Source organism: Helianthus annuus, chromosome 13 (genome assembly GCF_002127325.2).
Source record: "Helianthus annuus cultivar XRQ/B chromosome 13, HanXRQr2.0-SUNRISE, whole genome shotgun sequence".
In the NCBI taxonomy this organism is placed as follows: domain Eukaryota; kingdom Viridiplantae; phylum Streptophyta; class Magnoliopsida; order Asterales; family Asteraceae; genus Helianthus; species Helianthus annuus.
This window is the reverse complement of record NC_035445.2, coordinates 59,669,316-59,686,295: the sequence shown is the minus strand read 5'-3', so window position 1 is coordinate 59,686,295 and position 16,980 is coordinate 59,669,316. Positions and strand designations below refer to the sequence as shown.

General features: G+C 39.0%; 1 protein-coding gene and 1 non-coding gene across 28 annotated transcripts; one reads left to right on the top strand and one right to left on the bottom strand.

Annotated features, from left to right (window-relative positions):
- Nucleotides 1-497: 497 nt before the first annotated feature.
- Nucleotides 498-2,303, bottom strand: LOC118485613. The gene is made up of 2 exons (XM_035981923.1): nt 2,226-2,303; nt 498-1,736 (listed from the first exon to the last, which is right to left on the bottom strand). The coding sequence occupies exon 2, from the start codon at nt 1,734-1,736 to the stop codon at nt 1,335-1,337; it is 402 nt and encodes a 133-aa protein (XP_035837816.1). The 5' UTR covers nt 2,226-2,303; the 3' UTR covers nt 498-1,334.
- A 438-nt stretch (nt 2,304-2,741) lies between these two features.
- LOC110897974 lies at nt 2,742-7,681 on the top strand. Of its 27 annotated transcripts, none has more exons than XR_004877092.1 (14): nt 2,744-3,009; nt 3,206-3,321; nt 3,420-3,443; nt 3,601-4,014; nt 4,107-4,160; nt 4,389-4,523; nt 4,626-4,816; nt 4,895-5,120; nt 6,104-6,256; nt 6,368-6,455; nt 6,543-6,584; nt 6,690-6,779; nt 6,921-7,197; nt 7,276-7,681. It is a non-coding gene; the product is annotated as an uncharacterized LOC110897974 (transcript). The 27 variants fall into 27 exon arrangements; XR_004877081.1 differs by having other exon boundaries at nt 6,881-7,197; XR_004877088.1 differs by having other exon boundaries at nt 6,877-7,197.
- The last annotated feature ends 9,299 nt before the right edge of the window (nt 7,682-16,980 follow it).

The window sequence follows — 16,980 nt, the reverse complement described above, 5'->3', positions numbered from 1 at the left end:
AATTATACATTGTCCTCAATGTGTCCCAAAAATAAGTTTTTAGGTTGATTGAATGTGTAAAAGTGTGTAAAAATTTTTTTATGGTACTGGGCATCTGTACACGGCCACGTGTTGGATGAACACGACCCCGTGGTCAGATTGTCAGTTACAGGAATTTACAGAAGGTGGACACGGGTGCGTGTCGGCTGGGCACGACCCCGTGTCTGGCAAAAATCTGCATAATTTAGACAAACAGTAGGTCTGGGGCAATGGGCACGGGGGCGTGTTGGCTGAACACGACCCCGTGTGGACAAACTGCAAAAGTGTAAAACAGGTTTCTGGCCTCGGCTTTCCTGTCCCGGCTTTAGTAGCACTAATGTTTAGTGCTCTAAGCCTCGTATGTACCTGTTTAACTAATAAATACCACACCAATCATAACAAACATCCTAAATTACCAAAGTTAATCATCCACATCACAAGTTAAAAAAAAAAGAAATGCCGAAATTAAAAAGAGTTAAAGAAAGTAAATTGTTCAACAAACGGCACGCAGGCCGGAAATTGTTTGTGAGATAAGGGGGTTAACTTGATAGACTGCCAACCGGCTGATCCTACCTCCACTCCTCCCGCTCAATCCATGTCCTCGTCTTCATCATCGTCGATTCCTTCGTGCCCCGCCATGTACTCCCGGATGTTCCCAATGTCATCCTGTATGTCAGAGATGTTTCTCTCTATTGCTCCGACCCGGGCGTACGTGTTGCTGGCCATGTTGTAGGTGTTCTTGGTGCACATAAGGTTTTCCTGTAATAAATCATGTCAACTTTGAAAGTTAGGAAAACCTCCTCCCTGAGAGGAGGATTGACCCGGATCACCATGGTGCTGGTAATGGTACTGAGGAGGAGGTTGGATGGGTGGAGCGTGTAAGACGAGTGCTTCTTGCAGGTTCCATGCATGCCCTTGAACCGTTTGAAATCTGACCGTCCCGTTATCTGCTTCATAAATCAGGTTCATGGAGCGGCAAATGACCATGTCTACTCTCCCCGACCATGGCCCCTTGTGGAAGGACCTCGGCATGTTCACGAAGTGTTTGAAGAGGCGGTAAATCCACCCTCCAAAGAAGATAGGAGTCGGGGGAGTAGCGAGCTGGTTCCAGTGCATGTTTCGGAGCAGGAGATATGGAACATCAAGGTTGACCCGGTTGTGGATGCAATGAAGGACTAGTAGATCCTGCAAACCTACAACACCGCTGCTGTCGTGCCTCTGACTAAGAGAGTAGGTGAGGACCCTGTGGATGTAGCGGTAAAGAGGGTCTCTCAAGAGGGTACTCTTAGTTCGGCTTGGGTTGTAGTGGCCTTCTCCTATTTAAGCCCAAGCAGTTTGGCGGTCACTTTCCTTGATCTAGCGGAGACCGCCGGTGTTTTCTTCATCCCCAGCATCTTCTTCCGAGTAAAACCCCACCAAAGCCCAAAATTGAGCAATTGAGATCCGGTATGTGGTTCCTCCACAGCGAAACTCCAACCCTTCATTGTCAAACGGCTGTAGAACTCCATGATGTATTCATGCTTAGAGTGAAGTCGAGTGCAAAGGGCAGCTCGTAATGGGCCAGTGACAATAGTGTTGAATCGGTCCAGTTGGTTCACTGCCTCAAGAGTGTTTATGCATACTTGTCTGGGGTTCTCCTCGAGCCTAGTCTTTAACACGTCATAATGAGCTTTAGCATCCAACTCATTGGCATTGAATCGAGTGAATTTCTTGGCCATCTGAAAGAAAGCACCAAACAATTAGCAAGAAACAGTGAAAAAATCGGAGAAAACTGAAAACAGTCGACTGAACACGCCCCCGTGCTCAGCGAGCACGACCCCGTGTCCAGGCGTCTGTTTACCAAAATTCCCATTTTTCGACCCGGTCCCGAAAACTTGAAAATTTTTGGTCCAGTAGGGGCGGTTTTCCCCGAAAATGAAACCCCAAGTGCCGTTTTTTCTCAAAACAAACCGTTTACCCCTTCAGTTTTATCTTTTTCGGTTCAAAAACAAGAGTTTGGGGTGTTTGTCAGAAATCAGGCGAATCTATAAACAATACAAGTTGATTTAAGTCCTATAACAAGTATCTAAACTAATTCTAACAGATCTAAGCAAAAATTTGAGGTTCGATCCGGTTGAAGTTCAAGAACCCTAGATTTTTTCCCAAATATTTGATGTTAAACTACATGAAAATGCTTAATCTAACTACTAATGATGATAGAATCATACCTTGATGTTGTTAGAAGTAGGGGAGACGTCAAAATCTTGCAGAAAAATCGCCCGAACCAGAGAGTTTTCGGGGAAACGGGGCGTGTGGAATGAAGAAACTGTGTTGAAAAGGGGGTTTTATCCTGACAGTTGCGCGGACACGGCCCCGTGGGTGGGCAATTTAAGATATATATATATATATATATACATATATATATATATATATATATATATATATATACACATATATACACGTATATATACACGTATATATATACACGTATATATACACGTATATATATCTATACTACTTTAATAAAGATATAGGAAGGACAGAATGGTAATTCGACAAGGTGTTGAAAACACCCTCAATGCACAATGTACAAGTCTTAAGGCACCAAGAAACACAAATAAATTACCCTTCTACTGGTTCATCTTCAGCCGTCCATTTTCTTTCATGTCTTCACACGGATCATGATCTAACGGATGATGTTGTTTTCACACGGATCCACCTTTCCCCTTCCTTATCTCTCATCTCTCTCACAACTCACATCTCACCCGTCTCTCTCTCTCTCTGGCGATTCCAGATCCAGATCTGGATCTAGGGTTTCTCTGCTATCTCTCTCGCGATCCAAGCTATTCTTTTTGGTTGTTATTTGATGAATTTACGATGAAGGTGTGTTTAGGAGAGCAAATTCTTGAAGTTTTTAGGGCAATGGCGATTTAAGCCGATTGGATCATGTGGTACCGATGCTGATATGCATTGTACCGTCTCTCATTCAATCTGCAAACTCGAGGTCAACTGGTAACTCTGAATCAACTATCTATTTCTTTACTCTTTGATATTAATTATTGTTTCTTTACCGATTACATCTAAAGTTCAGACAATTACAATTTTTTTATATATATAATCAACTATCAACTATCTTTTTTTATATATATAATCAAAGGATTAAAAATGAGGCCCTAAACACTAAAATCTCTACATGATTTGCGTACAGGGCTGGGAATTTGGTTGGATCAAGTACCGGAGCAGAAGTAATCAGTGGCGTGTCCTCTTCGAGACCAGTTAAATTGGCAGATCTTCAAAGAATTCTAAGCAATATTGGACCCTCAGGTATGTCATAAAGTTGTTAATGTAACTCTTTTTGTTTTGTTTTTTTTTTTTTTTTGCTTATCATTCTGAACAGATATCTTTACTTGAATGATGTTCAGGGGAGGCAGCAGATCCCGATGGAGGTAGTGTTGATTAAAGTTCTTACGTAATTGTTATATAATTACTTTTGCATGTGGAAATGAAATTTAAACATCTATAATTTGTTACAATTGATTAATGTTTACCTTCTCAATGATCTGCCTTAATTCTGATTTAGTTATTGTGAAATTTTGTTTATAGGTTTAGGATTGGGTGATATCCTGAAGCCTGAACTTCTATTGCCATTGATGGAGACATTGTCACTCGAGAATGTAGCATCTCATTTACCTGATGTAACACAATCTTGACCCGTTTACATATAACTGGGCCGTGTTACATCTCAAATGGGTCAAGTAAAAATTTTCTTTTAGAAAGAACAGGAATGAGTCAAATGGGTTGGAACTCGGCTCAGTAAAATATTCTTTTTCAACCATAATTAATGCATCAACTATTTATAGAAAATGAAAAGAAGTGTTTGCGGGTCAACCTGACCCGTCCATTCTAACATGTAATAAAACTTGTCAGGTTACTGTATGGTGAATGGACACGAGTGTCCAATTAATGGAGTTGCTGCAAAGTCCTCCTTTTCGTAAACAAGTTGACTCTTTTACCTATGTGAGGATCCACACGTCATCTCCTTGCTGCTTTTTTTCTGCAATTTTTTACAATTGGTATTTTAAGTTGTTTGTGAACTGTGATCTGTGCAGGTCTGAAGACTGGTCAAATAGATCTGACTCAATTTGGAGTTGACCCAAGTAAATGTAAGCACTACAATTTACATTCCGTTGTTCATAATTATAAAAAAAACATGGTTTCCGTAATATCTTGTATAACAAACGATTTAGTTGTTTTATGTAATGAATAATAAACTTCAACGATTTCTCTTTTAGTGGTTTTTTGCATCTATTTTACCTTTTTAGGTGTTGAGGTATTTTTTTTTGGTTTTATTGCTAACTGTGTTATAAAATATGAATGGTTTATGTTTACAGACAAATTCATGGGCCTATATTTTATTGAGGCTCTTAAAGATTCTGTTGCAAAAAAATCGGATACTGATGATCCAATGCAAGATGTTGGTGATTCAAGATCTCAGACTTGTAATCAAACTGATGAAATGGATGAAGGTCAATAACAAAATTTGATTCAGCAGTTTGTTTTGTTCTCAGTGAGAGACATAACATTACAGATTTGTGGATACTGCAAGTGTTCCTTTATTACTTTTACAGCTAAAGATGGGATGGTGGATGGCAACGTGCTGCGATGGCTGCAATGGTTTTGATGGAACAAATCGATAGAGATGAAGACGGTGAGGTTGTGGTAGCAGGCGAAGACCATGGTGGTGTTTTTCCATACTATACAGAAAACCCTAGCTGCCGCCTCCGGCGATGGCGGCTAGGGTTACTCCGATGAATCTCCGGTAAGTCCTTCTTCACTTACATGTTCCATTGGTTGTTAGATCGGTCCGTGTAATGACTATTCTGACCATTTGTTACAGAAATTTTAGAGTGAGACGGACAGGTTTCGATTGGTGATCTCCGGTTGGGTATTCTTCAAGACAGAGCGTTTGTCTCAACTGCACGAGCACGACGCTTATTGGTGAGACATATGAGAGCTCTAACTACTACACGATGCTCCAGCAGGCGGAACATTTAGCGGCTGAGGTGGCTCTGGATGCACTTGCGAATCGTGGTCCGTTGAATACATTGGCTACTCGGATATTGGTGAGGTTTTCATGGTTTCTAGGGTTTGTATGTCTAAATATGTGGAAGCTGGTGTTTTAACTTTTGATTTGGTTAAGTATTTTGTGTAAGGTAGTGTGCGTCGCTAAATTTAGTGATTTTTTAATGTAATTAGTGAATGTTTAGTGTTTTCTTGGTTTGTAAGTTTAATATTTAGAAAGTGGTGTTTTAGTTTTTGATTTGTTAATTAATGCTTTTGCTTAAGGTAGTGTTTGTTGCTAAAATCAATTGATATTTTAGTTTAATAAATACATAGATGAAGTGTGAATCATTGTTCTTGATCTTTCAAACGCCTGTCCATGCTTCACGTATTCCACTCTCTCTTTATGCTATATTTAACCTTGTAAACATACACTTTTTAGCTGTAGCATTCTCGATTTTGCTCAATTATTGTTTGATATATGAAGTGTGAATCATTGCTCTTGATTATACAGTATGCCAATGTCTATACAATGCTCAATTAGAGGAGATAAATTAAGGGTAGTTGTTAATTTCTGGTGATTTTGAATCATACTCTCTATCCATAAACAAATTTACCATATTTTCGTAATCTTGACCTAAAGGTGTCTTTTTTGTAGTGGATATTTTTAGCAGTAATGATAGTGATCAGAGGACCAGAGTGTTATGCTTACAAGGTGTTTGCTATAATGTCTCATAGAGATGAAGATGTCTATAGATAGTCTAGAAATGATTCTATGAAAAGTCAAGATTTTTATAGAATTTATGGGCATGGGCATTAAGGGTTAATCTGACAAGAGGAGCTCATTTACCTTTATGACTAATTGACTATACTTTTTCTGAATTTCTTTGCTGTTTGCTAATTAGTAGATACTCGGTGTTTAGGCCAACACGATTTTTTCCTTTCCGCCATTTCTTTTATAAAAATTAATTTAACTTCAAATATATTATATTCTTGAGAAAACCATTTATAGTTGTAGTTCTCAATGCTTGTGATTTTGAAACAGTTCATGTAGCATTTCAACTAAATCACAACGAGCATTTCCAGTTATTCATCGTAATAACCTTCCAGTTGCTGGTGGTGTTAGCAGTCACAAATGCTATTGCAGTGTATCAGCCCCTGAACCTACTGTTTCAGAGAGTTCCTCCACCTCTATAAAGTAATTATTTTGTAATCTTAGTAAGTTATAAATTTATTTTTTTCTGTGGTTTTAATACATAAAATTCTGGTCTTGAATTACTTCTTTCTTTAACTAAAATGTATTTAGCAGGAAGAGAATTGTGTCGGGTGTCCAACCAACAGGATCTATACACCTTGGGAATTATCTTGGAGCGATAAAAAAATGGGTATCATAGCGGGTAAACATGTTAATTGTTTATTTATGTTTTTTTTTTTTGTTGAAGTTGAAGAGTTATTTGTTTCTATGATTTTTTTTTCTGTTTCAGGTTAAATATGAAACGTTATTCTTTATAGTGGATCTCCATGCGGTATGTGCACTAAAATAAGCACACTGTTTTATATAGTTTATTCACTGTTATAGTTTTGTTTTTTCTTTTGTTTCATGTAAATCAAAAGTTATTTTAAGTTTGCAGATAGCTCTACCGTATGACGTCCAACAACTGTCTAAAGCAACTAGAGATATTGCAGTTCTTTATTTGGCATGTGGTGTGGACACCTCAAAGGTCTTTTTGTGCCTCTTTTACTGATATTCTAATATAAAGTATTGTTTTACCATCATCTTTTTATTGTACATATGTAAATAGAATTCCAATTCGTTAGACAGGCTTCTGTATTTGTGCAATCTCATGTTCATGCCCATGTAGAATTAATGTGGCTGTTGAGTTATGCTACACCAATCGGCTGGCTAAACGGAATGATTCCGTTCAAAGAGAAATCACGAAAGGCGGTGCGACTTTATTGTATGCAGCTCATTCTCTACAATTCATTTTTTAGTCATTTTCCACTTGATCTTGGTACAATAGGGGTGGCACTTCTTGACATGACCCGAAGCCACCGACATGAAATAAATATAGGTTTTGGGTCGACTAACACGATCCGTATAAAAAACGGGTCCGGTTAGGGTTGAGCCGTGAAGCTCCGGTAAGTCCTTCTTCACTTACATGTTCCATTGGTTGTTAGATCGGTCTGTGTAATGACTATTCTGACCATTTGTTACAGAAATTTTAGAGTGAGACGGATAGGTTTCGATTGGTGATCTTCGGTTGGATATTCTTCAAGACGGCGTTTGTCTCTACTGCACGACGCTAAATGGCGAGACATATGAGAGCCCTAACTACTACATGATGCTCTAGCAGGCGGAACATTTAGCGGCTGAGGTGGCTCTGGATGCACTCGCAAATCGTGGTCCGTCGAATACATTGGCTACTCGGATATTGGTGAGCTTTTCATGGTTTCTAGGGGTTGTATGTCTAAATATGTGGAAGCTGGTGTTTTAACTTTTGGTTTGGTCAAGTATTTGGGTAGTATGTGTTGCTAAATTTAGTGATTTTTTAATGTAATTAGTGAATGCTTAGTGTTTTCTTGGTTTGTAAGTTTAATATCTAGAAAGTCGTGTTTTAGTTTTTGATTTGTTAATTAATGCTTTTGCTTAAGGTAGTGTTTGTTGCTAAAATCAATTGATATTTTAGTTTAATAAATACATAGGAAGATAACATAAATGAAGAGAAGGAATTGTTATAAAATAATTTAAATCTGTAAACTTCATATGCAGATTCCGATTCAGATGGAAAATTCTCAAATATTAGCCCGGCTGGCAATTGGGTACCTGTTAAGACACGATTAGACCTGTTTGACTGAAAAATACACCCTTTGACTTTTTTAATTTTTAAAATAATTAAAATTACAATGTTAGGATCTATCATTTATTCATCTTTGTAGATAAAACATAAAACTGTTTTATAAACATGAGGTAGAAAGTAGTTAAACGAGTCATAATAATGTTTGAAACTTATGTTGTGCGCGCCGTCAGAAACCTGTTAAACCTGTTAAGACACGATTTGCCAGCCTTAAATATTAGTATAGGACTTACTGTTTAATGGTCTAACTTGGTCTGACCGTCAGTCTAACCTGGCCCAAACCATTTTAAGTTGGCTGGCCTGATCTGTTTTAAGTTGATGCATCATCTGATTATGTTGAACTTCATATTTTTCCATGCCAGAACAAGTTTTTCCATTTTAAAAACTTGTTAATGAAACTTTCCTTAGAAGTGCCATTTCCCCCGGTAAGTCCACCACCCACCACCACCGTCTACCACCATCACCGTCCAGCACCACCACCGTCCGTACACTACCAGTTTATTTTAGAACTCTGCATACGTTAAAAAACAAACAACCTTCTTCTTGGAGACTGTAGAAGTTTGGTCCACCTCTTGTTCTACAGATGTGGTCCGCAGATTGAAGACATTTTACCTCTTAGAAAAGAAACAACACCTAAGTCATCCTAAAACCAATAAACTAAACTTTGTTGTCACTTTAGACTTTAACTTAGTATACGTAAAATTAAAAGGCATACACCTCACTAACCCTAGCGGCCCATACATAGAAACACTGTTAAACTATCTGATTTCATTTAGTGTTTGATTGATTACCCGTTTCTAATTACTTTTATGCGTGACTTGCATTGAATCATAAGAATCTTTGATGACTAGATCACCACATAAAAGATTGAAAAACTAACGTAATACAGTATATCACAAAGATGATTGATAAACTAACATAAAACGAGTATGACCCAACCGAATTGAACTTTCTCATGCAGACCCTTAGTATTACTATCAAGCGTTGTGTTTTCTGTTGCATCGCGAATTTCGTTTTGGTTATGGCTCAAAACCGAACCGCTCCGTACATAGCCCTAAACTCACCAACCTAAGTGATACGTTTCCCGCTGCATCGCGCGGGTAAACGACTAGTACACGTATATAAACACGTATATATATACACGTATATACGTGTATATATATACGTGTATATATATACGTGTATATATATGTATATATATATTTATATTTTAAGTGCTCGTGTGAGTGCCCTGTTTCCAAAAACTTGGTTAGAAGACTTACCGATTTAGATGTCAACCCGCTTGTTCGTAACTTACCAGGTATGATGTCGATGCTTTCATTCTTCGACCGTTTGAAGCGAGATTTCTTCCTCCTCATCCTCAATGAATCCTTGATAGAGCTTCAGCCGTTGGCCATTGACTTTGAATGGAATTCCATTCCGAGATTTAATTTCTACTGCCCCGTGTGGGAAAATATGGGTGACGGAAAAAGGTCCTGACCACCTAGACTTTAATTTACCAGGAAATAATCGAAGTCGTGAATTAAACAATAGAACTTGATCCCTTACCCGAAATTCATTAGGTTTAATGTGTTTATCATGCAAGTTTTTCATTCTTTCCTTATAAATTTCGGAGTTAGAGTATGCATAATTCCTTAATTCGTCTAATTCATTTAATTGGCAAAATCGGTTTTTACCGGCAAATTCTAAATGCAAGTTTACATTTTTAATTGCCCAGTAGGCCTTGTGTGCAATTTCTACTGGCAAATGACAGTTTTTTCCATAGACGAGCTTATATGGGGTTGTACCTATTATTGTTTTATAAGCAGTTCTAAAAGCCCATAAAGCGTCATCTAGTTTATCGGCTCATTCCTTTTTATTTAACCCTATGGTTTTTTCGAGTATTTGTTTTAAACCTCTATTAGTCACTTCGGCTTGTCCGTTTGTTTGAGGGTGATATGCCGTTGAGACTCGGTGATAGACCCCATACCTTGTTAAATTTTTGTCAAGTTGGTGGTTACAAAAATGGGTATCTCTATCACTTATTAATTCTTTAGGTGTTCCAAAACGAGAGAATAATTTTTTCAGAAATCTTACCATGACTCTTCCATCATTCGTTGGAAGTGCCTCGGCCTCGGCCCATTTAGACAAGTAATCTGCCGCCACAAGTATATATTTGTTTCCTTTTGACGGTGGGAAAGGTCCCATAAAGTCGAATTCCCACACATCAAAAATTTCACAAACAAGAATGCCATTTTGGGTCATTTCGTTTTTGGAAGAAATATTACCTATTCTTTGGCAAGCGTCACATGTCTTGACAAGACTTTGAGCGTCTTTGTAAATGGTTGGCCAATAAAATCCTGAATCAAATACCTTTCGTGCGGTACTAGCGGAACCCTGATGTCCTCCGTATGGACCTTCATGACAATGGCGGAGAATTCTTCGTGCTTCACTACCATGTACGCATCGGCGGATGAGTTGATCGGCACACATTTTGAAAAGATAAGGATCTTCCCAAAAATAATGCTTCACATCGCCAAAGAATTTCTTTCTTTGATGATGTGGCCATCCTTTGGCGACTATACCGCTAGCTAGGTAGTTAGCATAGTCGGTGTACCATGGTTCTTCTCTGTATTCCACCATTTCCAGGGACACTGTTGGAAATTTTTCATTTATTTGCTCGTCCCTGGTTGCCTCCAAAACTGGGTCTTCTAAGCGCGAAAGATGATCTACTACGGTGTTTTCTGCTCCTCTTTTATCTTTGATTTCAATGTCAATTTCTTGGAGGAGTATAATCCACCGAATCAAACGCGGTTTAGCATTTTGTTTCTTGAAGAGATATCGAATGGCTGCATGATCTGTATAGACTATTGTTTTAGAAAGAACAAGATAAGAACAAAATTTATCAAAAGCAAATACCACAGCTAGTAACTCTTTTTCTGTTGTTGTATAATTTTCTTATGCATCGTTAAGTGTTTTACTAGCATAATAAATTGGGTGAAAATGCTTATCTTTTCTTTGTCCCAAGACGGCTCCAACTGCAAAGTCACTTGCATCACACATGATTTCGAAAGGTTATTTCCAATCAGGCGCTATCATGATAGGTGCATTGACTAGCATTTCTTTTAGTGTTAGAAATATTTGATTGCAATCCTTGTCAAAGATGAAAGGGGCATCTTTTTCAAGTAATTTTATTAAAGGCCTTGAGATTTTAGAAAAGTCTTTGATAAATCGTCTATAAAATCCGGCATGCCCTAGGAAACTTCTGATATCTCTAACGGAGGATGGGGTGGTAATCGAGAAATATAGTCTATTTTGGCTCGATCAACCTCTATTCCCTCACTTGAGATTTTATGACCGAGTACTATTCCCTCAGTTACCATGAAATGGCATTTTTCCCAATTAAGGGCGAGGTTAGTTTCCTCACATCGGGATAGCATTCGTTCAAGGTTATCGAGGCATTGGTCGTATGAATCTCCAAAGATAGAAAAGTCATCCATAAAGACTTCGATAGTCTTTTCTATCATGTCGTGGAAGATGGCCACCATGCAACGTTGAAAGGTTGCGGGGGCATTACATAGACCAAATGGCATGCGTCGATAAGCAAAAGTTCCATAGGGACATTTAAATGTTGTCTTTTCTTAGTCTTCGGGTGCTATGGGAATTTGAAAGTAACCTGAAAAACCATCCAAGAAACAATTAAATTTATGACCGGATAATCTTTCTAACATTTTATCAATGAAGGGTAAAGGAAAGTCGTCATTCCTTGTTGCTTCATTTAATCGACGATAATCTATACATACCCTCCATCTTGTGACGGTTCTCGTTGGTATTAATTCATTTGTTTCATTAGTTATTATCGTCATACCTCCTTTCTTTGGAACTACTTGGACGGGACTTACCCAAGGACTATCGGAGATAGGGTAAATAAGTACGGCATCAAGTAATTTGATGACTTCATTTTTAACCACTTCTTGGACATTTGGATTTACTGTACGTTGTGGTTGTATTACCAATTTGTAGTCATCATTCATTAAAATTTTGTGCGTACACATGGAAGGACTTATTCCTTTAATATCTACAAGCTTCCAAGCGATTGCATTTTTGTGTTTTTTTAAAAGTTTAATTAGTTTTTCTTTTTCTACACTACTTAATTTTGACGAAATAATTACAGGTAATTTACCATCTTTGTCTAGAAAAGCATATTCCAAACCTTTTGGGAGTTCTTTGAGCTCAAGAGGTGGTTATTTATGAGACTCCTTATTTTGTTGCTCATTTTGATCAAGAACCATAAATGTTTGTTCTATGGCGACCTCTTCTTCAACAAAGTGGTCAACTTCTTCTTTTTTATCGGGTGGTTCATCTTCATCTTCAATTAGGGGGTCATTATTGCTGAATGGATGTTTCATTGAACGCTCAAGATCGACACTCCTTTTAAATGCCCTTAATTGAATAGATAGATTGTTGTACTTCCGGTTTTTCAAAGCTTCGTGGGTTTTCAGTCACAAAAGGTCGTCCTAACACTAGAGGAGCGTCATCAAGGATGACAAAGTCGGTTGGGATTACCATTTGATCTGTTTGAACCAAGACATCCTCAACTATACCGATTGATTTTATTAATTTCCGATTGGATAGAAAAATGGGTATTTGAAGTGGAGAAAAATCACTAGTACTTAATTTTTTTGAAAATGTAGTTTGCCATTATATTAAAACAAAGATCTTTATCAATTGTGATATTACTAATAAAGGAGTTTTGAAAAAAACATGGAACCGGTGTAATGTTGATTTCAAATGGGTCTTCTTTTATTAGCGAAGTTTGATCATTTGTTAACCTAATGCTTACCGTTTCGTCAATTTTAGTGTTAGTGTTTAACTCTTTTAAAAACTTAGCATGAGTGGGTACTAAACAATGATTTTCGAAAGAAAGTGACAAGAGATTAATTTTTTCAAAATTAGACTCTTTTTGAATTTTAACATTATCAGACTCACCCTTTTCGTTGTTTAACTCATGTGTCAGTTTTTCACTTACTTGTTCTTCGATTTTTACATTTTCAACTATCTCTTTTTTATTTAATTCTTTTCTTGCGCGGGACTCCTCTTCCGTTGCACGAGATTCTATTATGCAACGTTTGATAGTTTTAATGTGTTCTATTATCTTATCGGCTATGTCCGTGATAGAGTAAGGATCGGGATCGTCAAAGCTTGAATCCGGATGTTCGATCCTTTGTTCCTCATAATACTCATAGGAAGTAGATGGTTCTAAGGGTGCAAACGAGACGAGCTACTCGCGAGCTACTCGAGCTCGGCTCGAAAAAAAGCTCGAATGAGCCGAGCTTAAACGAGCTCGAGCTCGAGCCCGAGCCTAAAAAACAAGCTCGTTTAGTAAACGAGCCCGAGCCCGAGCTTCGCTTATCGAGCTCGAGCCGGCTCGCGTGTGACAACCCTCACTAAACCAGGTATCCGTACGACTTGATTAATAATTAATTACTGCTTGATTACTGTGCTTACTTGAACTTGTGAACAATACATGCATATTCCTGCATCATACTTTACATACTGTCACTACATTATTTACATGCTGAACCTTAGTGACAAACATGATGCAGAAGAGCACAGTAGCACTATGAACGGATAACCTATTGAACATGCTGATAAAGCCAGCATCAGGCAGATATTGCCTCTAAGGCCTGTATGAGCCAGAAATATTTCACTACACCAATAGTGAGTGTAGGGATATGATGTGTGTAAAATGCAACATATAGGTTACATCAAATGAGGCATAAAACTAACCCTTTTTAAGTACTAATGTTGGAAAAAAGTGTTTTTGTCTTCCTTTTGTATTTTCAGGATGAAATGAGCTCAAATACACAAAAGAAGCAAAAAGACAGCTAATTCTAGCATAAATACAAGAAAAGGAACAAAAGTAGATTGCCCGAACCCTCAACGGCATCCTCCCAAGCAAAGAAGAGAAAACAGAAGACTGAACACGCCCCGTGCTCAGCCAGCACGGGGCCGTGCCCAAGAAGCAGCAGAAAAGACAAACCTGTAGAAGCTTCTATTGCCCACCACGGGGCCGTGTCCAGTGAGCACGGGGGCGTCGCGAAAGTACAGCAGGCGTATTAATTGTAATTGCGAATTACAATTAATGAAGAGAGAGAGTGTCAGACGGGCACAGGGGCGTGTCCAGCGGACATGGGGCCGTGCCCAACCTTCTGTTCAGCCTATAAATAGGAGTGCTTGGTTTCATTCCAACTTATCCCTTGGCACACCACCTCTCTCACACTTCATCCACCACCCACCACCACCATAACACCATCATCCACCACCATCATCCATTGTCCATCGTAGAGTGTGTGAGTCATCTCGGGATCCAAGATTGATAGTAAGAGTTCTTGACAATCAAGGCCATGTTTGCCTAAGTCTCTTACATCACTTGGTGAAGACAAGTGTTTAGTATAATACTTTTTGTTTTTAATCTTTTGCACTTTTTATTTGGTTTTGTATTAATGACTTTAATAACTAGTTACTTATGTTGAAGGTGATCTTTCCTTATCGTTTGTCCGTGGTGTCTTGGCATTATTTTACTGTCTATATAAAATAAAAGATTTTCACCATTCATATCTCCACGGTCTATATGGAGGTATGTTGGCTACCTGGTCGGGGGTTAAGGGAACGGTTTGGTAAGGGTCTTGCCCTTGTTCAGCGTTTAGAGGTCCTGCAAGGGACCTGGGTCAAATTTAGTAGGATCTCCTTCAATGCCCATAACAGAAGACTGAACACGCCCCGTGCTCAGCCAGCACGGGGCCGTGCCCAAGAAGCAGCAGAAAAGACAAACCTGTAGAAGCTTCTATTGCCCACCACGGGGCCGTGTCCAGTGAGCACGGGGGCGTCGCGAACGTACAGCAGGCGCATTAATTGTAATTGCGAATTACAATTAATGAAGAGAGAGAGTGTCAGACGGGCACAGGGGCGTGTCCAGCGGACATGGGGCCGTGCCCAGCCTTCTGTTCAGCCTATAAATAGGAGTGCTTGGTTTCATTCCAACTTATCCCTTGGCACACCACCTCTCTCACACTTCATCCACCACCCACCACCACCATAACACCATCATCCACCACCATCATCCATTGTCCATCGTAGAGTGTGTGAGTCATCTCGGGATCCAAGATTGATAGTAAGAGTTCTTGACAATCAAGGCCATGTTTGCCTAAGTCTCTTACATCACTTGGTGAAGACAAGTGTTTAGTATAATACTTTTTATTTTTAATCTTTTGCACTTTTTATTTGGTTTTGTATTAATGACTTTAATAACTAGTTACTTATGTTGAAGGTGATCTTTCCTTATCGTTTGTCCGTGGTGTCTTGGCATTATTTTACTGTCTATATAAAATAAAAGATTTTCACCATTCATATCTCCACGGTCTATATGGAGGTATGTTGGCTACCTGGTCGGGGGTTAAGGGAACGGTTTGGTAAGGGTCTTGCCCTTGTTCAGCGTTTAGAGGTCCTGCAAGGGACCTGGGTCAAATTTAGTAGGATCTCCTTCAATGCCCATAACAGAAGACTGAACACGCCCCGTGCTCAGCCAGCACGGGGCCGTGCCCAAGAAGCAGCAGAAAAGACAAACCTGTAGAAGCTTCTATTGCCCACCACGGGGCCGTGTCCAGTGAGCACGGGGGCGTCGCGAAAGTACAGCAGGCGCATTAATTGTAATTGCGAATTACAATTAATGAAGAGAGAGAGTGTCAGACGGGCACAGGGGCGTGTCCAGCGGACATGGGGCCGTGCCCAGCCTTCTGTTCAGCCTATAAATAGGAGTGCTTGGTTTCATTCCAACTTATCCCTTGGCACACCACCTCTCTCACACTTCATCCACCACCCACCACCACCATAACACCATCATCCACCACCATCATCCATTGTCCATCGTAGAGTGTGTGAGTCATCTCGGGATCCAAGATTGATAGTAAGAGTTCTTGACAATCAAGGCCATGTTTGCCTAAGTCTCTTACATCACTTGGTGAAGACAAGTGTTTAGTATAATACTTTTTATTTTTAATCTTTTGCACTTTTTATTTGGTTTTGTATTAATGACTTTAATAACTAGTTACTTATGTTGAAGGTGATCTTTCCTTATCGTTTGTCCGTGGTGTCTTGGCATTATTTTACTGTCTATATAAAATAAAAGATTTTCACCATTCATATCTCCACGGTCTATATGGAGGTATGTTGGCTACCTGGTCGGGGGTTAAGGGAACGGTTTGGTAAGGGTCTTGCCCTTGTTCAGCGTTTAGAGGTCCTGCAAGGGACCTGGGTCAAATTTAGTAGGATCTCCTTCAATGCCCATAGGTATTGGATGGCGGGGATCCAAAATCTTTGACCCCCTCATAAGTTAACTACTATTAATACTATAACCCGGCTATTTAGGACTGTATCCCTGCTGACTCAGACTACTTAGCCGAGGGTAACGTCACCGCCAAAAGCGGGGCCTACCATAATTTGCATTAATAACTTAATTCATTTTCTTCCAATAATCCAACCCTTTAGGATTGTATCCTTGCTGACTCAAACTACTGGGTTGAGGGTAACGTCGCCTCCAAAAGAGGGGCCTACTACAATAACTAAGATAATCTCTTAAAAAGTGCAAAAGTGCGAAAATAATCAAAGGTTATACTAATATACGAGTCGGATCCAAGTGATTCATCTTGTCTATCTGTTTTTATTTTATTTTTATTTTTCAGCATTTAGTTAGTTTTTATTTTTCTAGTTTAAAAACCTTTTCTAACCTTTTTGATTTGATTAGATGTTGAGGATAAACCGGTACTAAAAGCTCTTGTGTCCTTGGACGACCTCGGTATCTTACCAACACTATACTACGTCCACGATGGGTGCACTTGCTCATATGTGTGTTTAGTGTTAGTAAATATCATGTTTTATAAATTTAAAACTTGGCTAAAAGTGTAAAAAGGGCTTAAAAATATACATCAAAAATATATCACACTTCACGCACATCAAGTTTTTGGCGCCGCTGCCGGGGACACAAGGATTTTAAGAAAGCTTAAAATCGACGGCCTAATCAGTTTTTCAA